General features: G+C 41.4%; 1 protein-coding gene across 1 annotated transcript in view; it reads left to right on the forward strand.

Annotated features, from left to right (window-relative positions):
* The first annotated feature begins 479 nt into the window (after positions 1-479).
* fam135b (family with sequence similarity 135 member B) overlaps positions 480-26732 on the forward strand; it is a 38498-nt gene continuing 12245 nt past the window's right edge. Inside the window, exons 1-8 of the mRNA XM_084563534.1 lie at positions 480-791; positions 6579-6658; positions 14857-14996; positions 19445-19515; positions 20573-20746; positions 21452-21578; positions 24929-25088; positions 25882-25931. Coding sequence (XP_084419660.1) covers positions 715-791; positions 6579-6658; positions 14857-14996; positions 19445-19515; positions 20573-20746; positions 21452-21578; positions 24929-25088; positions 25882-25931 — 879 coding nt within the window. The 5' untranslated portion in view covers positions 480-714. The remainder of the gene's footprint in view (positions 792-6578; positions 6659-14856; positions 14997-19444; positions 19516-20572; positions 20747-21451; positions 21579-24928; positions 25089-25881; positions 25932-26732) is intronic.

Below are 26732 nucleotides of genomic sequence, written 5' to 3' on the forward strand. Positions count from 1 at the left end.
AACACTGGATGGAAATAAATCTGGTGACATTGCAGAAGCTTGTCGAAACAACGCCACAGCAAATGCGTGCTACAATCAACGCTAAAGGCGGTCCAACAGATAACTGATGGACAGATGATGTGCTGTCTGTGTGGTGTGACAGAAATTGTAAAATTTAACATGCTTTTGCCATTTTACAATCACCTTTTCTTTTGTGCAAACGTGAATCTTGTACCAAAGACTTTTTGTCATACTTAAAACTTAAGTTACTAAAATAAATGTTTTGTGTCAAACACAGTGTGCAGCTTAATTGTGTAATAAATGTATCAGTGCAGAAGGATAATACACTGTAATTGCCTCATTGGTCAGGTAGGGTTGACATTTACAGTAATAGATGCTGAACGGCAGCAGCTCATTGAATTTCTTACTAAGACAGATACACCACAGAAGCTCCGCACACCGGTGCTTTTGTGCTGAAATATTCCAGTCACAGGGTCATGGTCCTTTTTCCAGCATTAACCTGATGATAATAACCATATTCAGACCAAGGTGTCTCTCTTTGTGTCATACAGTGTCACCTCAGAGGACACCACAGTGAGCTAGTTTTAGAAATGTCATCATTTGTCTTTATCACTGTGCATTCTGGCTTTTTTTGTTTTGGCTCGTTTTTTCTGATATGTCGTATTTACTGTCCGTGTGTCTTCTCTTTCGGCAGGTGATGAGTGGGATTATATCATGTCTGAAGTACAGGGAACACTGGAGTTTTCTCTAGAGTTGCACAGGTTTCACAATGTGGATCTCTTTCAAAGGGGGTAAGGAATTTACATCTTCTATTCATAAATTGACCTAAATCAAATAAAAAAGATTAGGCACACGACATAAATAACTGATTACAATATAATGTAACAGAAAGTATGGAATGCATTTTCCCTCCATTTGACGACAACCCTGTGAAGCATAGTACAAAGACAGTATTATGTAATGGTCAATACTAATGAAAATATAGCTCGTCCTGGAATGACGAGGGTATGGTTGAATTTATTAGGTAATTTAAATGTCATGTGCTCCTTCATGTCTTACTGCTGCTAATCAAAGAATATGCTGTTGGTCTGCCCCGTTCCATCCAAGAAAAGAAATATGATTTTAGCCAGATCTCAGTGTCCTCAGTGACCTCTAAAGCAGAGACTCTAGAACTTCTCTCACTACTAGTGTGAATACACCATAGCAGCGACGTAGTCATACACTTCACCTGAGTGCTGTAGAGTAGAGATGGGATTTACGGCCCATAAGAGGGAGCCGGATCTTGTGAATCCGCTCCTTTTAAAGAGCCGTTTAAAAGACTGGCTCATTTTGATTATATTGTTTATTTTCAAGATTCTGAAATGTGGATTTTAGACAGATAATTTATTAATTAGATGGGAAATAAACCTATGCGTTAACCAGGCATCGAACCCAGGACAATTGTTTGGGACACAGCTATGCTCTCCATTATACCGCTATAGTATTCTGGCAAATATTACACTTTTTCATCACAAAAGTGCACCCAGATGCTGTTGTGTTGTCTGAAACACAGCAAAAACAAAATAAATAAATAACGAGTCACAGCTGCGACTTGGTTCCTATCATTCGTTTTAGAGAGCCGTTCAATAGATTCGGTTCATTCGCGAACGTCACAACTCTACTGTGGCTAACAAAATAGCTCTGAATGGTGGTATGATTGTCCAATTGCGTGCAGAGGTATTTTTGTTCTCTTTCTCACACTCCATAAAGAAATCCAAATAATGTGTTACCAGAGTAACTCTAGTTGCTAGAGCCCCTCCCATTTACGCATGTTGTGGTTCGCTCATCATTCAGTGCTTTGTAGATGACAGTGGTCTGTAGCGGATGTTCCAGTCTCTGGTTACCTACGTAAAGTGAAACAAGCGGAACATAAACATACTGTTACTGTATGGATGTATGGAACTAGCTCTTATTACCATTACCACTCTCTATTTGAAAATGGAATATCATTAACAATGCTGCAACTCCATGGGTTGTGAGGAACAGATATAGCCCAAAGCTGTTCAAAAACCACCAAAACACAGAAAACCCAAGCAGCACCATAGCAGTCAACCACCTCAACTATACACCACACCTAGCCACTATGAGCTCTGTTGTGGATTTCATGCACTTTGGCTACCTAAGTTGTATTTTAAAGTACTGTATTTTAAATACCATATTATACTGATTTCAATGTATAGTAAGATTCAAAGTTTAGGTGTTGCTTTATGTGGGAAGATTAAAAGATAAAAGGACACACTGTGGGAAGAAGGAAGAAATTGCACGCATGGTTTTCACAAGTTCTACAATAACTATCAATTGCAAGTAGCCATTTAATTAATTTAATTTAATTTAAAAATTACTTGTATAATATAGCTGGTTAATGTGCACAAGAAAGATAAATGAATACATTTGGTTTATAGAAGTAAATATGATTTTTTTTTTTTAATATCTTTAATGATTAAAAATAATTTGTCCAAAAAGTAAAAAACACAGAAATATCTACACCGATCGGGCATAACATTATGACCACCTTCCTATTTTTGTGTAGGTCTCCCTTGTGCCTCCAAAACAGTTGTGACTCATCAGAGAATGGACATGGGCCTTCTGGGGGTGTCCTGTGGTGTCTGGCATCAGAATGTTGTTAGTGGGGGCCTTTGGGTCCTACGGGATGAGGGGAGGGGCCTCTGTGGATTGGGTCTGTTTAATTAATTTTATCATATTGTCATATATCTCTCTATATATATATGACAATTTTTAAAAATATTTTTCTGTGATAATCTGTACCATTTAAAAGGACCATCATTATCCTGCTATGGTGTGTCTGCAGGAAGAGATATAAACCTCCCATCTGGCGCGCTGAAACACCAGCTTTATCAAAATGGTTTTCCCCCGTCTAAATGGGATGGGCTAAAGCTTTATCACGGTAATCCCTTCAGCTGAGTGCACTAATATGTTTGTTTTTACCGGTTGCCATGTTGCTTCAGATGGGACGAGAGTTCTGATGTGAACATGAAAGAAAACTGTGTGAAAATGAAGTGCCGTAGAATAAGAACAGTTTAGTTGCCAAGATCTAATGTGATTGCTGAAGTCCACACTAATCCCTGGAGCCAACTGGTAGGCCACGCAGCTGTACACTTCAGGCCCCGGCTGTACACTGATTGCATTAAAAATACCCGATTAAATCTGCATCTGATTTGCGAAGAATGAGATAAGCACAGGAATTTTAGCTTTTACCTGATAGAGGCAAAGTCCAAGATGCTCAAATTAAGAGCCCAGCTGAGTTTTCTTATCACCGTTCAGTCTTGTTGAGCAACACTCAAATCACTTTCACTCATCCATCATTGATAAGAAATATTTTGGATATGTGTCTTTCAGCCTCTCAATAGCTATGGTAAATAATAATGCAGTTCATAGAAATTTGAATGGTGAGCACACTTACAGACACACGTCTTCATTTGACGTAGCGATTCCACCAGTTAATTGACTCGTTTCAATCCATAAACATCCCATATTTATCCTGAGCGCTTGTCTTTCCAGTCTCTATTCTTAACACTCTAATGTGATGATTGTGTTCGCAGCCATGCTTTGGTCTCTCTGATTGCCGGAGCGTCCCCAGAGGGCTGACGTGTGCTATTACACAAAGCTGCCTTGTCCTTAACTGACAGAATGACCTAAAGGTTGCAATATGGTGTAAACAATCCATGTTCAACTCTTCTGTTTTCAAAGTGAAACCGCCATGTGCCGCAAAGGTTCGCCAGAAACTTAGCACCCAGACACTTGTCTGATATCGCACAGTATACTGTACTACAGCCTTTGAGTGGAAGTGCATTACATTATTAATTACCATTTAACCAACATTCTTTAATAATTCAGCAACACTTGTACAATTCATGAAAGATTTTTTTGAACATGATTGTTAACTTCTCACACACGTCATGAAAAGTACTTCACAACCTGTTCTGTCAAACACAGACCGTCTGCTGTTCTGTTTTGACACAGAGCGTTACCACAGTCAGCATCTCTGTGCCAAGCCTTCTCATCATCTAAACGGTCCACAGGGACTACATAACAAATATCTGTAATGCATTCTCCCAAATCTGAGACATCTCTACATTCTGACTCATAAAAACTCATAAAAAGTAAAACTGGATTTTTTACTTTGTAATAATTCAACTTAGATAACTTTAATTCACAAATCAAACTGTTAAGTACCTAGACATCACACAACAAGGTATTACGAGTCACTGGTCCTAATTCACATTCAAACTCAGTCTGAAGCTGGATTCATGGCATGTCAAAGCATGCTTTAAGTGGTTCTCAACCTTTTTGGGGTCCCTGCAAATTTTTGATCCACCCTTAGGACCCCCCTCACCCCCCATACCAGCTGTCAGCTCATTGGTCAAAGAGCAGGAGACGGCCTGGGATAAATAAATACATTTATTTATTATTAATTAATTAATAATAAACATTATGACATTATGGTGTCATTTATTATTGGAAGCATATAGTACAGACTGGGTGCAGTACATCATGGGAGTAGTAGGAGCTGTGTATATGTTTGGTTCTGCAGTTCATTTTGAAATAGCTGGCAACATGACGAGTGCTTGGGCAACACCAAATCTGCAGTGATGTAATAGACTAGTTTTATAATTTTGTTGAGCTTCCTGTAAACACTCATAGTTCATAGATGTTCGTAGTGCTTTAAATAAAATGTTTATAATCTGATCAGGGGTTTTATATACGTCTGAACACAACACGTTTGAATAATTATTGTTATTTGGGAAATTTATAGTATTACATTCTAGTCTGGAAGCTAGACCAACTTATGGGACATTTGGTCTGCAGTCTCTCCATTGGGAAGTGATTATGCTCGGGCAAAGACATGTCGAGCAACAAGCAAAGCTACCTGGAAACAAGCTGTCCTTCTTTTTTTTTTTTTTATTTGATCCATCTCTCCATGTTGTCAAGTTAAAACGTCGTCGTCTTCTTTTTCTTCTACTTCTCCTTCTTTGTGTAATTGTGCTTATCATCTTCTTCGTTTGCTTGAAACATTAGCTTAATTTCAAGCGCTAACCTGAACCTTGCAATCTAATGAGTTTTACCACATCGGCTTCCTGCAAATATTTCACAATAAAAGCATTATTAAGAAGAAATGAATGGTGTATGCCCACTGAAACACTAGGGGGGTCATCATTTGAAAAGGATGCAGATCCTGTTAAGTCTGTATTAACAGCGTCATGCAGTAACTTTAACAGTGCAAACGGGTGTGATATCTTTTATTTAAATACAATGAATTACACTTGTGAAACAGATGGAATTAGAGAAAAAAGGCCAAGTTATGCTCTGTAGTTTAGGTAGATAAAGGTCTCAGTCACATTTGAATAAAATAATGCCATTTCTATAAATGTCAAAGGATCTTTTTTAAAAGACATTTTATTTTCACGGACCCCTTGCAATTACACGGACCCCCGGTTGAGAATCTATGCCTTAAAGGACCAACGTGCAAGATTTATGGGTAACTATTGGCAAAACTGGAATATAGTATTCATAATCATAATATTACTAGTGTTAATATGGTCTGTGTCGTTTTCTAGACTGAGTCTTCCATATCTGCAATGCAACGGGGGGAGGGGGTGCATGTAATTTTTCTCCAGCAGCCCAGAAAGGCCAAACTAAGCGGTTTCACATTTTCGCGCTGAAGTGGCGGTCACCGTCAGTTCTCCTTGCTTGCTTGGAAAGGCAGGGCTGAGAGAAGGGTATTCATCTGGAGCAGTTAGCCTCCAATTTGAATGTCAACCGTCACGACACTGACACTGACACTGTAAATGGGAATATTGACTCATCCAAATCTAAATGCCGATATCTAAAATTAGAGTTTGGGCTGGCTGTAAATGCTTTTTTTTTTTTTTACGAATCTGTAGTGTAAATGTGGTCAGTTTAATAAATAAATGACATGTCACAATAGTTTGGATTAGTCAAAATGTGTTTGCACATAACTTGTCAGTGTCATTTTTATTCATATTCTTACTGAAAGCAGTGCAATTTTGCTAAAATGCAAGTTCAGATATTCAAAGCATAATTTAGACCTCAACCCCAAATACCTTTTATAGAGATATTAAAGGTTTTTGTTGGGAGCCGTACAGTACATGGGAGCAGAGAATACAGAGGATCATGGGTTCCCATCTTGATGCAGTTTGATATTATTCACATTTGACTATTGGTCAAAATCTGGTATTTCATGCTTATGTGGTTGTACAGAGTTAGCAAATGACTATGTAACTTATTAGCTAACATCTGTGTTGAGTTCAAGCAGTAATGTTCCACAAATTTACAAATTTAACTGCAACTAATTTAAAAAACAGCTCTCGTAGTTCTATTTTCCCACGTAAATAATTTAAAGAACGCACAAAAATATTCCCTTCCTCAGCTATGATGGTGGGTGAGAGTATTTTGAACGCCCTTTAGTCCTCCCATATTTTTATATCGATGCAAGCATGTATCACTGTGTATCAGTGCAGGTTTTAGTGTGACTGTTCTGTTTGTATCCACCTCCTCAGGTTCTATCAGATACGAGCGGGGCTGAAGGTCTCCCCTCGCGTGCCCCACAGGTTGATAGCAACAACACAGGAAAATACAGGTAAGGGGAACGGATGCTTCCATCCTCACACACGCTTTCTCATCTGTGAGTCAGCTCTCGATTCGACAGTGTGTTGGTTTTGAGTAATCTGGTTTCGCTGGATGAACGGCTGGCCTGACACAGCAAATGTCAGCAGTTTTAATTCATATGTGAACACTGAGGATTTTAGATTTTACAGGAGAGAATTTACAGTCGAGCCATAAATGGATTATTTGACAAAGGTCACCTGGACACGGACATGTAAAAAATCCCCCACTTCTGTAAGCTAAGAGCAAACCTCAACAAAAGAGACACAGGACTGCCACAGATGATGCAGCCTTTGGAGCTGTCATGTATCCGTCTTTCTGGTCCCTTTCTGTTTCACTGTAGTTTTTTGACACTTTGGAGTTGATTTGTGTCTCCTTTGTAGTCATCTGTGCCTTTGTGGTTGTTTTGAGGACATCTCTCAACAGTCACTTGGAATGTCTTATTTTGAGTATTTGCTTTTATTTTGCTCTTTATGGTCGCTCTTTAGGGCCATTTTTACTCTCAGATGCTTTTTGCTGCCTTGTGGTAGCTTCACCTCGTGTTTTTTGTGGTCTTTGTAGTGTTTGTGAGTCTCTGTTTGGTAATTTGGGACCTTTTTTTTTTTATTTTTTATCTCTTTGGAATGGTTTTGTGTATTTTGCTGTTTAGCATCTCAATAGATTTTTGTGTTCTTTTCTTATCTCTGTGTGGCATTTTGAATCTCTCATTTTGTGCAATCCGTTTTATTTTGGAATTGCTTTATAGCTGTTTTGCATTTCAGTGCGGTGACTTTCACGCTGCAGTGTTTCTGCATGTATTTGTGTTCGTTTGGTGCCTCACTGTGGTTGTTATCTGTTCCTCTGTAGTTGTTTGACCATCGCTCTGGAGTTTGAATCTCTTAGTGGTCGTGATCTGTGCCTTTGTGGTTGTTTTGAGACACTTTTCTGGACGTTTTCACTTTCAGAAGCTTTGTGTGGCCTTGTTGTTACTTCACCATGCTGTGGCTGTTTTCAGCCTCTGTAGTATTTTATGACATCTCTGTGGTTATGTAGGACATTGTATGGTTTCATATTATGTTCTTTTGCACCTTTTTTTTTGGTCGTTTTGAATCTCTGTGTAATCTTTTTTGTATTTTGGAATTGCTTCATAGCCATTGATGGTCATTCTGCGTCTTTTTGTAGTCATTTTGTGTATTTCTGTGTTAGTTTTGTTTCTCTTTGTGCTCGTTTTGCATCTCTTTCTGGTAGTTTTGCATTTCTTTATCCTGTTTTCTTTCCGTCTCTTAGCCGTTCTTTTCCATCTCTTTGCAGTTTGATTCACTGTCCAACAACAAGTGTTAACACTGACTGAAAACAGAAGCTCTAACCATGAAGGCCCCTGACCACTCGGGGCCTGTGTTGGTCTGTTTAAAATATAAACTGCTATGTGAAACAAGATATACTGCACCTTAAATACATTACCATGGCATTATTAAACCTGACCAGATACAATTTACTAGGGTGGAAGTACTTTATATCCCTCATTTACAGGTATTCATCTAACTGAAAGACCCTATAATTACTGAACTCGGTCATGGAAACCACAGAAATACTTCCCATCGTGTGCTTGCAAACATAATCAAATAATGTTAGCTTGACTATGGCCTGGATCATGTTTGAACAGGCTGAGCTGTGTGCTGGGCACATCCAAAGGGAACTGAGTGTGAGAAAATCTCACTTGACAGAGGGAACGATTTCATGACCGCACATTTTGTGTCTGAATTACACACATTGCGTTGGACACGGCCGTCTTTGAAGTCCGTGTGAGTACAGTAATCTCTCGCAGCGTTTCGTGTTAACCCTGCACCATTCCTGAAACGAACGAGCATAGCCTTACGGTGACGAGTGAATGTGAACAAATTTACCATACCATGCCCTGGTGGTGTTTTGACATCTGCCAGTTTAAAGGAGCTTTAATTAGAGACACAACTAATGGTTTTGTTTAAGCAGAGCAAGCCACAGACGACAGTGGATAATAAAACAACCGTATATTCCACATCTGCCACAGAACAGAAGAGGTGACCCTGACATTGTGCCAGCATTGTGTAACAGAAAATTTAGAGTGGTGTCTGGGAATTTTATGGCTCTGGCTCGTTCAGTGATTTAGGACGTTTGGCTGTCTTTGGGTTAAAGACTGACTGACTCACCCTGCAGAAAGTCTATCGCTTCATTATCTGCCAAACTCTTACGTTTTCATTTTTCGTATTATAATTATACCAATAAAACTGAATTGGAATACATGTGATCCGAGTGAAACATTTACTCTAGTCTTACTCTGAGGCCCTCCAGACTAAACATGAGAGGGTAAAGTTGCGGCACAGTAGAACAGCTAATTTCAAACGTCTAACTCCAAAGAAAACCATATCAGTTTCCAGCTTTTTAATCATTCAATTGTATTGCTTAATTAAAAATGTTGTAGATAACTAACAGCGGCTCGGGCAAATTGGCATAAAACCCACTTTATTTCACGCTTGGTGCGTTCTACATGCTGTAACTCCTAAACACAATTACGTGTTGTTCAGATCATAAAGGGATTCCTCGCGTGTCTCGCCCTCTTTTGTATTCCGAATTTGCGACAGAGTGTTTCTGAGCCTGCCCAAGCATCAAAATCTGGATCTTTGGCGACGCACAAAGCCGTTTCACTGGCAATACTGATTCGCAGTACTAATGGCTATTTTTAGCTCCGTCATGACTGGAGCACCGTGCGTGTGTGTCGGCGCGTGTGTGAGCTTGCCGTGCTTGTGGGGACCGGCGCTTGACACCGCGCCCCACTGTTCCCGTGAGGACGTTTGAGATTGTGAGGGAATTTCAGTCCTTTATGTGATTTAAAGCTCAGTTACAAGTTGCTGGGAGAGAGAGGTATTATTTTTAGACTTGTAGCTCATACTGTCAGTGTAAATGCTCTCACTGCTGTAGACCTACTGAGCCGACGTGTGACTGTGACTGTGGAGACCATGTGTGCGTTTTCACCCAAGCGTTAAAGCTGTGTATTGGACAGCTGAGACCCCGTGAAGCCGAGGGGAGCTGCTGCTGAATCAGGTGGTAATTCTCAGCGTCCCACTACAACAAATGCCAACTGTAGCCCTTTTAAAACACATGAACCGAGGTAAATGCTCTGAAGCACGGCATCCTCCTACATCTAATCCACTCACTGCAATCCTCCTTCACCAGGTTATAGCACGTGCACCCGCTGCAGCACTGCACATTACAGCGAGGATCATATCCATATTGTAATTGGAAGGCAGCGGCCCTCCCTTCTCCTCTGCAGCTCCCTCCACAAGGTCACGCGTTGAGCCTGCCCACCTCGCCGACCAACTCCTGAGCATAAATGCACCAGCCAGCGAAAGGAAACACATTCATCATACACAGACAGAGGAAATAACCCCTTACCGGGTTCCCTTTAGAAGTGTATGCTTGACATTTCAATTGTCGGTGCCCTTCAGAAAAAATAGATAGCGCGTGAAGGATCGCACCGTACACTTAACTGAAGCATTTAATGACAGTGATTCGATCGCTGTTTACGGTCTCTCCTACTGCACGGACTAAACTACTCCCTCATATTAGGATCACAAAAAAGCAGTTCTGCGCGCACACACATAGCAGATGCAGAGCTCCGGAGGCCGTAGACAGATTATTTCCTGCACAGAATCACCGTGGCTAAAGATTAGGGGCATTTCAGGCAGGGTTTAATGTGCAGGATGTGATAATGCCCCAACACCTCTGAGAACTGCAGCATACCTGACTGTCAGAACTGAGTGGGTTTGATGTGGTTCTGTAGGTTTTATTCACTGGGAGCATGCAAATCATTTTATAGTGTTGACTTGGTGCCAGTGTTTTGTGCTTTGGCTCTCACTTTGTGATTCGTTTATGCCAGTAAAATGGACAGAAGAAACTAATTTAAATATAATTATAATTACAAATGAAGGCATTTAAATAGAAAACAACTGAAGTTAATTAATTCATTGTTCATAGCTTGTTTTCTTGTGATCATGTTTACATGTGCACAAGCATCCTTCATATGAGACTTATTCCAGTTTTGTTCTGACTGTGAATGTCCTGTTGACATGGAAGTCACAAAAATCTGTTTTTTCATGTCTCCTCCTACCTGATAAATGTCAGTAGGCTATGCCTGGTATTTATCACCACTGCCTCCTGCCACGTGTAGGCTTCTGTTACGTACATGCTAACATTAGCTTAGCAGCTCACATGGATGCGATGTGTGTCTCTGTGCAGGCTCGGCAGTCATTGCAAAAGAAAAGCTGATGTCAGTTAGCCTGGTGTATTCAGACTCGATTCCTAACAGAACACTCACTGGGTCTTCATTATGCGACATGCTTCAGTTCCGATACAGAGAAAAAAAAATCTCTATGCGCGAATAGATGGTCCTACAATCAGTCAGAGCAACAAAGTATGTTACATTTAGCGTTAAAGGTGTTTGTTGAGAATACCTTAAAAGCTGTCAGCAAGTTATTTCGTTGTCAGTGCCTTTCACAACAGCTCGCTTCCCCAACGGCAGCCATTTTGTTGTAAATGAATTCAAATCCACGGCGCTTGGATGGCGTGTATCACTATCTCACTGCTACTCTTCTGTCCATCACCACATAAAACCCGCCCAAACAATTCCAATGGCCGGGCAGATCTTTGCCAGAGCGTAATCCGTTCTCAATGGAGGGATTTTCGTTGTTACAAAAAAAATTGTGCTCCTGCACAGGTAGTCAGAAACCAAGATAGGCTGTATAATGTTTCTTTCAGAGTACTGTGGGCATCTACAACCCACAATATACAGATTTTTGAAATTGTAACACAGTGTTTACATGCAAAAACAAAAAAAGGAGATGCTACAAAAATCTGGGTCCATGTAGACACACCTAATGAATTTCTCGCAGTTGGTCCCCCTGTCCTCTGTGGCTTCTAATATGATATAAGTCATTTATTAGTAATTGAAATCGTGAAACATGAACAAGAAGACAATGATAAGAAAAAAATCCTTAACTTCTGTTGTAATTTTGACAACATAAGCTCATACCAGACTGGCGACCTGTCCAGGGTGTACCCCGCCTCTCGCTCCCCCGCGACCCTCCAGAGGACAAGCGGTTACAGAAAATGAATGAATGAATGAATGAATGAATAAGCTCATACCAGACCAGGCAAATCTTTAAGACTATGCATGTTGTTTTCTTTCTACACTGGCTCTTAATATTTTCATTCGTAGTAACTTGTCATTGACATTAAAAGGACACTACACCACCAACATGTTCAAAGCAACAAAACTCACCTTTCCTCACTTCTAACATTTCCTTGTAATATACTCTGAGGGGTTTTTTTCCTGAACAGACTTGACTGGCCTGGTATGACCAGTGTGGTGGCTAATGTTCAACATCAAATGGAGAGACAAAAAGAGTATGTGAGAGAACAGTATTGTTAAGGCCAATGTACTCTCTGAGGCCTAACATTAACAATTAGCAAATGAGCTGTAATGTTTTAATACTTAGTAGTAAAAGTAGTGTTCATAGTGTCCATGCTCTTTTTATCTCGTTCCCTCTCGTATGCAAACAGCCCTGCTATCAGTGCCAAGGTGGATATCTCAGCAAAGCTGTTTTCGTATCAAGGTCTAATCTCTTCTGGTCCCTTGGTACATTTAATCAATCCTGTAAAACAAACTGGCATTGAAAGTTAGTACAGTACGGGCCGCCTGAAAGCAGCAACTTCAGCAGCTACAGTTCATCGATTTGGCCACCCACCGCATGAAAGAATGCACGGAAGCCCCAGGGAGAGTCCTTCACAGGTCAAATACCCGCAGAAACTCATTTATGTTAATTTCCATGCACTCTTTAGAGAGATGCTGGAAACCGATATGAAAAGAAAGAAAAAAAATCAAAGTCACTATTGTGTGGCTGCGAGGCAACAATGATAAGACAGAGCTACAACTCCTTCCACGTAAAGTACATCCCCAGTGGGATAACGCTGCCTCTGTCACACATCCTCCAAGTCTTTGACAACAGTCATGCTCCCGCACATCACTCATCCCGGCTGGGGCTGCTTGATGCTGCAAGCAGTGACAGCGTTATCGCGAGGCAGCCTGTGGAGAGAGGGAGAGTAAGAATGAGACAGAAAAGAGCACAACCTCAGCAGGGGGTTTCAAAGACCTCTCACGGTTCGCCACAGGACAGCAGCTCTGCCTCGAATGTCGCAATCCTGCCAGGAAGATTGCACCAGTAGCAGACAGTATGCAGCCATAATATACATGGAAACAAGGTAGCTTCATTTGTCAGCTGTTGATACGTGCAGTTTTATGCACCGGTGTGTGAGCTCATTTCTCCAGTTTTTTACGGAAATGTGTTCATTCACTTTTTCATTTTCTTTCAGAGTGAAATGATGATCAGTCTTGTTTCTTTGATTCTGCACCACAGAGGACCTGATCCAGAGAACGACTTCACCTACTTAGTGTATACTGCATTACAACTGAGCATGCAATAATTAAAAAAAAAAAAAAAAAAAAGCTGCCGGGACACTACATATTTCTTAGAGGTGCTTTCACATGTTTCCAATCACAACCTGACATGATTCTATTGCAGTGAGAACAGACCCACAGAGCAGTACGACGGCCAGAGTGTGTCTGAGATGCTCGATACTTAAACTAAACATGCTCTCTTTGCTTTCTTTGAACCGAATCTATGTAAAATGCAACACTGCAAAATGTAGGGTTTTCTTTTTCATCTTTTTTTTCAGCTGCTACACTATTAGCTCAGTAGTGAGTGCACACTTCAACACTTTGGGAAACACATTTGCATACCTTCACGCAGTCGAATTGACGCCTGATCAGGCCAGAAATTGGTACGGCAAAATTAGTTTTGTGAAATATCGGGTTTGATGACCTCGCGAGAACATTGAGTGAACTTTTGCAGGTGTGAAGCTAATTGCTAATTCACTAGCTGTCGGGATAGCATAAGTCAGCCACAATAACTCCTGGAGATTCTGTCAATATCACTGTACTCTTGACCCCTTTTTTTTTTGTATTTGGCTCCTTTTTTTCAGTGGCACAGATTTGAGACGTGAAAAACAACCAAGCCGTGCATAATGCAAATGTTTGACTTTTTTATGCTGGTGTGACCGGGCCCCCACAGGTGAAGACTGATGCCACTGTCCTGTCTGTGGAAAGTACGGCCAGCAGCTGTTAGCCTGACATAGAATATGCAGGAGTCAGCGACTCCATAACCTCTTGTGAAGGGTTTTCATTTTTTTCTTTTCACTCTCGGAAGTGTTGTTTAAGGATTGCTTTCCTGATGTACCAAGCCAGACTAGCGCGCTAAGCTTAGCTAGCTGCCTGCATGTCACAGGGTTCAAGTTCTGGTGAGAAATGGAATAAGCCCAGTTAAGTCAGATTATTTATACGTCACTTTTATAATAAAACATTTATATGGCATCTAAAAGTATGACCCTGATGAAGGCAGAGAGCCGAAAAGTGCTGCTGGAGTCTTGACCTTTGTACAATTTCTCTTCCTCCTCCATGTACCTTGGTGACAGGCGAAGGCGAGCCAGAAATCTTTTATCATATAAAAACAAGTTAAAAGGAATGTGTTCATGAAATTAGACCATGATAACCATAAATATCGACTAATTATTCTCATTAAGGACTCAAAAGTTATCACCCTGTCCCCATTGTGGTACTGTACTGCACCTGTTGTAATAACTGAGCATACAGAAGTCCACATTAGAAGCTGACTTCTGAATGTATGGAGGAAGCACAAGCTGCTGCTGTAATAGTTAGACATACAGCGTTTTCACATATTCACAAACCTTAGCACTTGCTTCCTGAATATACACACTCAGATCCCTCATAAATCTCAGTAAACATTTGCAAATGTCAGATTAGAGCTTAGAGCCTGCTCAGCTCTGGGTACATTCTCGTAAAATTGTCCACGCTGTGCAAATATCAGGTGATGAATTTGCCAAATGAAAGCTCAGTTTTTATTTGTGTTCATGATAATCAGTTAAATAAGGTGACCTCTCCATGTTTTATGGAAAAAAAAAAGTGTTATTCTTATATATGTTTTATATTATATCAGTCTGTCTGCTGTACTTGCATGAGTCAGTGATTCTGCTCTAGCATTGAACTCATGGTTGGATGTGCTGTGCTTCTGTGCCCTGCATTAGGAGAGTGCAGCTTCAGCTCCGCGGGGGTTTACGACGGTACCGTGTTCAGCCGGATATTTCAGATCCTTTACCGAAATGAGGAGATTGCCGTAAATGACTGCATGATCTTCAAAGTCCACCTGCTACTGGACGGAGAGAGGGTGAGTCATGCTGGTGACATTTTCAGTGCTCGCAAACACATGCAAAAAAAAAAAGAAAAGAAAAGAAAAAAGGAAATGGGAATTCCATTTGATTGCATTTTAATAGTTTTCTTCCACAGCTGCAGCTCGCGGCTTAACACAATATAAAAAAATAGGCCATTCAAAAGGCATTTCATCATTCCCTCCTTCTCTTGTCGCTTTAACCATCTCACACAAACAATACTTGGTTTTCATAACAGATTTAATCCAGTCAATCAAAGCAGATGGGGTAGCAAGACTGAATTTGTCTCCAAATATAATCCATTTGAATATCAGTGTTAAAAAATAGGAATAAATTGGATAGTCCTACAACCTATCAGAGATCAGAGGCATTTTGTTGCAAACAATTTCCACTCCATAGTGAGGAGGTGATGTGGATGACTACGTCGCTGTAATAGGCAAGTTAAGTTAAGTTGAACCAAAAGTTTAGTCGCCATTGAAAGTGAAACAGGAATGTGGCAGGGAAGTTGGTCTGGCTTTGAGGCTAGAGCAGATATGGTCCATAACTAATTAGTGAGGGAGTTATATCTTTATGCTGAAACTATATGTGCACAATGGCCTGAAATAGCAGGGGATGGACAGTGCTTGGTCTGTTGATCTAAACCTGCTCCTATACACCCTCCTAGGGATCCCTTTCACTAGTTGAACGTAACTGTATGGACAGCAACGGCCAAACCGGTCATGGGCACAACATGTTTAGCCTTTACTTTTATGGAATGTGCATTTAAGAAAACATTCCTTAAAGAAATTCAGTAACTTAATTAAACAAAGGAGGTTGAAGCTTTATGTTTGATGCCATACCAACCCGTGAGGACGCATAGGCTGCCCATTACCCACGAGGGTAACATTTCAACCAACATTGCAATATTGTATTCTTGTATAGCCATGCTTGCTAATGGTTTGTTTTAGCCATAGTAGCTTACAGATGCATAATATCCCGAGTTTGCATTTTATCTGGTTACATTCCACCATTATCATTGAAGTACTGAGTTTTATTATTTTATATTGGCTTTGTGCAATGCCTCATAAGTCCACCGTTTCCTTTGTTACTTACCATACCATCCACGTGTTCCCCGGACCAAAACGCCCAGTGGCATCCTATATTTAAGTAGTGGGTAACATGAGTAGAGACATCACTGGGAAAGACCACGTGTGACTGGGGAAGTAAATTAGGAACGTAGCAAATGGTAAATGGCCCACACACATCTTGCTCAAGGACACTTTGGCATGTGGCACATTCCGGGGATCGAACCGCTAACCCTCCGGTTCATGGACAACCCGCTCTACCGACTGAGCCACAGCCGCCCATGTCAGATTTAGTGCACAATAAAGTTGCTCAGTTTGTTAATGGTTTGGAAAGGGTTTTCTATGATAAACAGAAAGTCCGATCATTAATTGTTGTTTTTTTTATACACATTTTTAGTTGCACGTGTAGCATAGTGGCATTTTATTTTGCAAGTAAATCACTTTACAGTAACCGAAAGAAATATCATGAGTTCACCTACCACGCAATTCATGCCGTTCTCGCAGGCTCCTGACACTATGGAAGAGAGTTTAGCCACAATAAAAAGCCACTATAAAATTTCTGGTTTTCTTCTCAGAATTTGGAGAATAATGTCAATTCGGGAGGCAAAAAGTCATAACCCCTAACATTTTGAAAGGTGTGATTTGCTGGAACTAGACTAACCGCAAAGCCGCCTAAAATCATTTTTCAAGAGACTGTCCTAGCCATTACAGACACTGAACCAGAATGACCATTACTGATCTCAACAACTTTGCCTCTTGGAATTGATGTCCGTTAGCTGACAGACTCATGTAAATTGCCTGTGCCACAGCGTGCCCGTGTTTAGCTCAAATGATCAGGCATGTAAACCAGCCAGACAGTTATTGATGAACTGTCACCGTGGGCGCGACCCTGAAAATCCAGTCTGCCTGTTTCTGTTACTGGGATCCACCGGAGCTCAAATTGATCAGCGGTGACAGCGACGACACGGGCCCCGGGGGTTGGGATCTGTAAGAGTTAAGATGGACCCTGTTCAAAACTAATCATCCAGTTAATAGCTCACATGTTGATATCGCCCTGCACCGTCTCATACACCTGTCTGCAGTAGGATTTCTGCAGAAGGATCCCTGCTTCTCTCAGAATGTGTCTACTAATTTTAGAAGATTTCATTAAATGTACATGTTCATGTGGAGGTGTGGAGACAAAGGAGCTCAAAGGCGTATCAGTTTTCTGCTGTAAGCCTTCCCGAAGGCTCTCTGCTCATTAACCTTCCGGAGGCTATCTCCTGCACACAGCTACAGATAACAGAGACAAAAATAGACCCTCATTTCCCCTGTGTACACCTGCATGTATGCTTAATCAATCTGAATGTCAATATTGGACGGAACTGCAGAGATCTGTACCTTTACTGTAAGTGTGAGCGTGCGTTCAGCCTCACAACAGAAAGAGACGAAGAACCTTTTCATTAAATCAGCAACAGTACACCTCAGCCTTCAAAAGACTCACTTCCGCCTTTGTAATTTGCTCACTGCTTTTGTTTTTCCACTTTGTGGTTCAAATTGTGGTTCTATAGCACTTTGAACATGAGAGTAATTCAACTGTGTACAGTTTAGATTAAAAGAAATGCCGGAGTGACGTCATTGAAAGGAATACTGAAGTGGCCACATCTGAATTGCAAAGAAGGCTGGTCACATTAGCTTGTGAGACAAATAGCAGTAAATCCATCATGTGTGTTACTCATGATGACTGCCCGCCGTCACTGATTCAGCGTTTCATGTTTGACATGCACCTGTGTGACAGTGAATAAACTAGAGGCAGATGCTCTCCTTCAGATAAAAAAGTGGGAACTGAATGGTCTGGGGTGTAAAAGAGTGTGACATGAAAGCCGATGCTATAGAGCTCACAGTACAATAGCCACTGCCCACAGCCTTACTCAGTATTTGTGTGGTTATATTTGAGCACTGACAGCTCTCAGTTAAAGGTCCAGTGTGTAGGATTAGGTGGCGCCTTGTGGTGAGGTTGCAGATTAAAAACAAACGGAATACCCCTCCTTCATCCCTCCGTCTCCAAGCGTGTAGGAGAACCTGCAGTGGCTGTAATTTGCCAGCGGACTCAAAATTAAATTCAAGCTACATAGAAATGCTAAAGGCCTTTGGCCATGTTCCTACTGTAGACATGGAAGCACAACACTGCAGACTCTGTGGAAGAAGACCCTCTTCTCATTCAGATATAAAAAGTTTCATTCTAAGCTTCACACTGATCACACTGATTCCTATTCAGAGGTGATTATGTACCAATAAAAATATATAAATACTATATTCTGCTACTAGAGCTCAATAAATCCTACACAATAATACAGTAATGGTTTGACAAGTCATGATTCCTGTTTCAGTCATCTGCAATTGTATAGGCTAGTAAGTAAGCAATCTTATAAGCATACCAAATTAAAGATATGCTTACTTTAAATAATAATTTGTAGATTGGAGTGTAGTTGTTTAAACTAAAGAAAATCATATTCCAGTTCTGCTAATAGTTCCCCTTAAAATTACACTCTGGTCCTTGAAGCCAGTGAAAGCCTGTGGTGTAAATTTTACCAGACTAAATATAACCAGGATGCGAACCCCCATTCTGTGATGTCAGAGCCAAGGGCTTTGTGCACCCACCATCCACCCCAGCAACTGCCTGCGGACTCCTTTGCAGTTCTTCATTCAAAAATAGCTCCTCTGAATGCAATCAAGCCGGCAATCGCCGACACACACACGGGCATCATCGGGAAAGCAGCGTTGTTAAACGGTATATGAATGTAATTTCTAAAAGACAGAGTAGGCTAAACAGCACGCTGTGCAAAATCGGCAGCAGGATTCAAACTTATAAAAGGAAAATAAAAGTGATTTTGTAGACGGGACTCTCAATGAATAATGTTGTAATCATGATTTGCTTCCAGGAAGTACCGTGCCATTTACAGCCTGTAGCAGAACAGAGTTTCTTGCAAGAACGTAGTCCCAGATTTGCAGTTAATGTTTCACATTTTTTGGACTATAGCCATAATGTTTAAACCCAATAAAACAAAGTAATGCAATGAAAGTTGTTTGGAACTCTTCATGTTTTATGAAGTGAAAAGCCTGGGACGGAATCATTCCCATGTCAAGGCTGTACAGATGATTTGATTAGAAATCAAGTTGTCTCCTACATGCTTTCCTACTACGCATTCAGTCATCATTTTGTTTGCCACTCCATTAAACATTTTCTCCATTACACAGCTCAGTCTGTATGAGGAAAAGCTACGAGACCGTGTTTGTCTTATTTTGATCGAGTCCCTTGAACATTTCCATGCAGCGTTGCCAGTGTCTTGTCTATCCCCTACATGTCATCTTGCATCAGTAACGCTGCTGTTCCAATTTTGCAGGTGGAGGAAGCCTTGAGTGAGGTGGACTTTCAGCTGAAGCTGGATCTTCATTTCACAGACAATGAGCAACAGTAAGTTTGTGTGTGAGAGGAGTGAATGCTAGACTTTCCCCATGTGCAGCTTTCATGCAGAGGTGAAAATGCCATGTCTTTTAGCTCATAGGCACCGTTTTAAGCGCCTGATGACAACTGTCCTCTCATTCTACAATTACTGTGATTAGTTCTTTAGCTTGGGTCAAATACAGTAGAAGAATGAAATGACTAGTTTGGATTAGCCCTCATCGCAAAAAGGAACTGTGTTTGTATCAGCCACTAGACGTACATTGTATGTGTGTGTGTGTTTGTGTGTTTAAAGGCTTTGTCATACCTGTGTGATTATAGTATTTGTTAGCGCTGCACAGAACGAAATTATGGAGCATCTTCTCTGTATCTTAGCATGGAGGCTTTTACTGAGTGTCCAAATGTCTCCATTACCATTCCAGTCAAAATGCAGACTGTGCTAATGCAAACTCTCAGACTATTTCTTCCACGGCTGCTGCGCAGGACTATGGGCGCGTCCTTAAATAACGACATTAAGTTGTGACGGAGCAGCGGTCCGCATTCTCAGACAACAAAAAAGAGTAAGAAATAGTCTGGAAAAAAGGAAAGGACATTTGCTACTGATACACCCCACTCCTGTGAGAAAGAGCTCCTCCATTTAGGTCCAAATTACACACCCTCCGGGGTTACAAATTTAGTGTATGCACTAAAATCACAACTAGCACTCCTTTAATTAATCTGTATTCTCTCTAGTTAAATGATACAGAAATCAAGAACTGATTTTTAATTGTTATTTTATCCTACTGTCATCGGTGGACTGTAATTAAACACATTTCCGCAAATACTATACATAAGTACAAATGTGAGGCACTTGTAATAAGCTAGTAGTACAATTCACAAATTCAAAAATAGTGTTTTTTGTTTTTGTATTTTTCATTTTATAAAGACTTGAAGTAGGGCCTGTTCCCCCTTGCATCCATTCAGCCAGTCGTTAGACGTGTCCGTTTATCTACTGACTGGAATACATGCGGCAACAAATGAGCTTTACCACTTAAGGAGCTAAAGCCATCATGTTGTTCCACTTCTCCAGGCTGGCAGAGATAGCGACCGTCCCGCTGATCAGCAGTCGGACCCTGAGCCTCCACTTCCACCCGCGAAAAGGCCTCCACCACCATGTTCCGGTCATGTTCGACTACTTCCATCTGTCCGTCATTTCGGTCTCCATACACGCTTCACTGGTTGCCTTACATCAACCTCTTATCAGGTAAGAGAAGATTTGAAGGCACAGCCCAAATTCCTATTTGACATGAGGTGTCAAACACCCATCTAACATCTGACTAGGCTTTGTGCTCATTTTGTGCTGATACCTGCCTCTGTGTCATACTTGTAATTCAATGAATGTAGTTTAAAACAGGTGAAGACACCAGTGGCTGCGGCTCATTAACATTAAATCCTGTCCTTCTTACTTGTGATGTGGGTTTTGATGAGGCTAAAACGAGACGCCGGCCTCCAAAGTTTTTGCTGGGTCACACTGACTATAGCTGAATGCACACCACTTAAACGTGTGAAGAAACCTAAAAACTGCCTAGTCAAACTATGTTAATGGGGGATCAAATCAACGGTCTACAATGGAGAGATTTTGAATTTTAGAGTGAGCCCTTTCGTGTCCAGGCTGAGAAGACACGCTCGAGGACAAACGGTTAAATCTGTTTTTTCCCCCTTTCTTTTTTTGGCAGTGGCAGTTAGTACAGTATCTGTTGAATGGATTGCTTTCCAAACACTTACCTGATGAATTCATTTGTCAATATCATAAACTAAGTATTCAGACATGCATTACATAGATTACTGCAGCACTTGATTGATTGGAACAGAAGCAGCCCCCGTCTCTCTCTTTATTTGTCTTCCCACACACACACACACACACACTCACGCTTTGTCTCTGCCTGTGTCCTCCCTGCTCTCTCTCCAGCTTTGCACGTACAGGGAAGGGCTCCTGGCTGGGTAAGGGCTCGCCAGAGAGCACAAGTGACCCGTCTGCCATGTCTGTGGAGAACCTTGTTTTCGGAGCTGGCTACTGCAAGCCTGTCATCTCTGAGGTATGTTAACCTTTAGGAGTTCAGCTGCGTTCAAACAGAAAATTGCAAAGCCCATTTTGTCTCAACAAAGCTGGAAACAACTGAACGACTGTCCCCATTCAGCTGGTTGTAGCAAGCAGCTAACCGCCAGGCGGTGATGCAAATGTGAGGGTTTAGGACAGAGCCCGGCCGATTTAACCGAGGATTTGTTTTGGGTTGTCATCCGGAAGCAAAGGGATTCCGAGCTGAGAAGAGATCTGGATTACAGATTCTGGACCCGTCTGTCCCTCTGAAGCGGTCATTTGTTGGGGCATTATGGAGTCTTGGAGGCATAAAGACCAGAGGCCAACACGGTGATTATCACTGTGCAGTACTCTGGCTTTTCATAAAATCTGATTAAGTCACCTGCCCAGGCATGTAGGCTCCAGGCTTAGCATCTGGAAATGATAAGGGGCCCTCATTGGAAATTACGGGACTGTCTCATGCCTCTGTGCTCATCTACACCACAATTAGGATGCACAACTACATGATGACAGAAATAAAAATCTAATTACTCTTACCATAAATATTAATCATGCTTACACATGGCTTACTTCAGCTACAGTATTGCTCTTTGATCACATAAACGCATATCTGCATTCAGTGCAGTGGTAGCAGGTGGAAAAACAAACAAAAATGTAAGGGTAAGTACGGTAGAACTGCACCTGGCTCTTGCTGTGTAGTCAGCACTCTCACTTTGTGACACCATAAGTCGATGGTCGGCCGTTTGCTGGTGCTGTGCACTCAATAAGTGCCTGTTTTTATTTTTTGTGCTTTGTCTCCAACCGTTCCCTCTGCCAGCCTGTTGAATCCATAGAGGAGTAAAAATATCACTTTCTTCTTCTAAGATCACGTTGACCGGAGGCTCAGCTAAGCAAACCAGTGCAGAGAAACCGATGTAAACGAGCAAAAGCAGGGGTTAAGAGGGATTTGCATATTCATGTTATCTAAACTTTGTAATACATGATTATTTGCACCCCGACATTGAGAATAAATAAACTGTAGACCAGCTTATCATCATGATTTAGGAGAGGCCAATTCTATCCGGCAGTTTGTAACTCTTCCTAGGTAGTCCTAGCTCTTCCGGATCTCTCTCTTTTGATTGGCATATAAAGACTACTGCCACCTTCTAGTGGAGAGCTATTTCCTTTCAGAAGGTGTGCGCTCATTGGCCGTTGGCTGTAGTCTTTGTGGTGCCTTTTGAATGCAGCTTTATGGTCCAGGCACAGGTGGCTTGAGGCGATTGCCACAGTAGATCTTTGATGTTGACTAAGTGTGCCTGTATCATATGACCTTAGCTGTCTAATCACATGAATTTTTCATTATTTCTAATGCAGTAATTGTACTGCTCAGTCCTACGCCTCAAAGATTACCAAGAAAGAAAGCAGGAACTGCAGCCTGCTAATACAGAGACACAATGTTGTAGGTCTTTATTTAACCAAAAATACCCACATAACCCTACGTTAAATTGACCTTTTTTCTTTCCATACAACTCTACAAGTCCAGTTTCCTTTTTTTTTTTTTGGATTAATGTAGAGAGACAAATTAGGACATTTAAGGGACTGGAAGCATCATTTGTTTGCTTGATCAGTTAATTGGCTGGTCCTTTCAGCTCACGTTGTTATATGCAACCAGGAAGAGTGCGAAAATCAGGAAGGGGATGTAACTTTATGAAGATATAAGTTTTGATCTACCAAATATGTAGTTTCGCCTTTTCAGGCCAGTGCTATCCACCCCTTTTGTAACCGGCATGTCTCGGGTCCGTGCGGACGCCACAGCCTCCGTTCTAAATCCTAATGAGCTTCCACTCCTACCCACCTCCCCTCTCCTCCCCCCCGGTTTGTACTCCCACCCCTGGCTGGGCACTTTAATAAGCTCTGCGTTTAGCCGAGCAGGGGGGCTTCGTTTGATCACAGTAATGAGTCCTGCTCACAAGCGCCACGTACCACATCGCTGCAGGTGAAATCCGCACACGGCGTCACCTCCTCCTTCACCTTTATTTATTTAGAGCTTTTTACTTGCGGCTGCACTTCATTTTCAGCACTTTCCCCCTTAACACTGCCCCATTTCCTCTAAGTGTTATGCTGTTGTTTCTGGGGGGGGGGGGGGGGGGGTGAATCACATGCAATTAAATTCTCCTCTACCTGTGCAAAATGTATTCAGCATCAACAGTGAACAACTGTGATAGTGAACTAAACAAGTAGCAAACAAAGGGAGAATTTCACATGCCAGGTGAGCTGGGGCATCCCAAGCGTTGTCAACACAGAGAGAAACTCTGGCTGTAGGATAATGACTAGTTTACACAGAAAAAATAGCTATTTTCTCCGCTCCTCGCTCACGGACCGATCCCGGCAGGCCTCCATAAAGCTAAGGAGAATTATGAAAGTAAACATACAGATGTTCCTTCCTGGTCTGGGTATACTGCACCGCCGCAATTACAGAGCGCACGCAGGTATGATGATAGGGCCGGTGACTTTACTTGCTCCGGGCAAGTTACAGTACATCCTCAGATACTCGGAGATCACATGCCTTTCAGAGCTCCGAGCCCCGGTGGCGCTGCCAAAACGTCCCAGCCATGGGATGAACTCCACGGATGGCTGGCCCGGGTCAAGGGCCACCGGACAAGGGCGGTCGCTGGTCCGCCTGGCTCCTTATTGTGACGGCTGATGTGCACAGTCCTGTTTGGACCGAGAGCCATTTGCCCGTCAGGATGATAAATGAGAAGCATGGTTGTGGCATTTAGCTGCCTGCATAGAGGCTTGTGTTACACTCAACACGTAGTGTAAACTGCACCGGTGGAGCACAGCTAATACTTTTCCTCCATTGCTAGAGAGCCATCTGCTGGAAACAGGGTCCATATTACATCTCAGGTTTAGATAGCTCACTCAAAAGAAGAGGATGTTCATTAACTCTGGCTTCCATACACGCTACTTTATATACATTAAATTTTTTATTTCTCAAGGCCTTTAGATTCTGGGTCAACCTCCCACACTCCCACAACTTTTAAAGGTCATAACAGGGATGTTCTACATCCTCCTGAGCCACATAAATGTATTGATCTGCTTTTACAGCTCACAGCAAGCTGTGTTTAGGGCCCATTTGTCTCTAACGTCGTGTTTGATCTCCTGAGTAATTATTGTGACTTTGTCGATGCAGAAATAAGCTCCTTTTACCACAAGGTCAGTCCAACAAGCCTGTACAACTGCCGCGGTGGGGGCCGTAAAGTTCAAGTATGCGTTCATGTCCATAATTAAGGCAAGGCCATTTTTCTTGAGAGGTGAGGACTGACCTACATAGCAGCTGACATTTCCTCTGTGTCTACTGCTCCACAGGGAAGCTTTTACGTGCCCAGTGAAAACTGCCTGCAGAGAGCACATACGTGGCACCGGCGGCTCTGTCGCCTCCTGTTGGTGGCACACAGAGGCCTGCACACGTACTACACCGCACTGATGAAGGAAATCCCGCAGCTTCAGCAGATCCCACTGGAATCAGGTGATGCATGTGTCCCAATTTTGGGGCAATATGATTTTAATAGCTGTTTTCTTTTCATACACGTAGAAGTAATACAGGGCATGATGAGCAGAGTATCAGTGGTGGAAAAGTAATCACATTGTGTACTTAAATGAAAGGGATGGCAAATAACATTTAGTTGAGTAGAAGTTCAGCATTCAATAGTATATTTGCTGTAAGTACAGAAGTATTGTTAGCAGAATATCTAAGGGCTAATGATGCATATTGATCCCTTTTCATAGTACCATTATATAATATTTAATATTGAATAATTATTTCAGACAGAGTGAGTCATGGATGATTGTAACCACGTTTCTTGCTAGATAATGCTTGTAAAATGAGCCAATAATATGCTGTGGAAGACAAGCGTATGCAAAAGCCTTCACTAGCGATTTGTCAATACATGTAAAGGAGTACAAGCTTACAATAACAAAAAAGCAGAAATGCTGAAGTTAAGTGAAAGCACTTTAAATTTTACTGCGCTGACTGACTTTCCAGGTTCATAGCACATTAATAGATTTTTGTGCCCTTTAGCAGTTCATTTAATTTTGCCCATATTCACATTATTATGGCTCCTCTCTTCAATCCCACGAACCTTTTACAGCTTGGTGTTTTCAACGAAGACATTCAATTCTTAAGTCTCACAATCAGGCTTAGTTATCTGCAAAGAATTTGCAAAATTAAATGCCAGAAGGATTCTATCTTCCTGCCTGGTAAACACAGTGTAATGAACCTTAGCGCTAAGCTCTGCTAATAATAGCCTTTCTTTCCACAGAGGTGTTGCCCGTAGAAGAAACACTCAATCAGCTAACGATAGAATTACAGGTAAGAGCATATTATGAAATGTGTGTATTCCTTTGCTTGTTGAAGCTCGTTCCTTTTCTCACCAATTCCTGGATTTAGTCTTCTGCAACATGTTGCACTGATTCCTCTTAACATCTCTGCTTTATTTTCATACTGTATATCCTAGTACACCCTGAATTCTAAAAGCCTAAGCCTTTTAATTGTCCTTCATGTTATACCCCACCAGTGCACATTAAAATGAAAACACAACATAGAAATATAATAATAGTAATAAAAAAATATATAATAATTATTTATAGATATCTCTGTGTGAAAATACATGTATTTTACACTTCGTTATTACCAGATAATTTAAAGCGATCTATTCCGTGAAATTTAATTGTGAGCTGTTTGTTTCTCCCAGTTTGGAGATTATTGATACAAAAGACAACCAATGAACAGCTATGGATAGGATCAGTACCGCCTAAAACAAGGTCCACCTTAAAAATCTATATCAGTTTAAGTGTACGCTATATTTAGAATTGTATCACTGCTTGATTTTGCTGACAGGCAGCCTTTTCCAACAGGGAACTGAAGCCATTATATTGATCAATGCCACCAGACTTCATTGACAAAAAGAGTCATTTTCCTTGAAGAACACAGGAGTTCCTGGTATACCGCTGTGGGACTTTGTTGATTTAACGCGTTAATTCGGATCCAGACTAACATGACACACAGTGAAGTTGCACAATAACACGAACAAACTAGCCGACCGAGGCAGCAGTTACGCCAAATGATGTAGAGGAAATGCAATAACTGGAAATGGCATGGGCAGGGAATTTA

This window comes from Chelon labrosus, assembly GCF_963514085.1.
Source record: "Chelon labrosus genome assembly, chromosome: 16".
NCBI classification, from domain to species: Eukaryota; Metazoa; Chordata; class Actinopteri; order Mugiliformes; family Mugilidae; genus Chelon; species Chelon labrosus.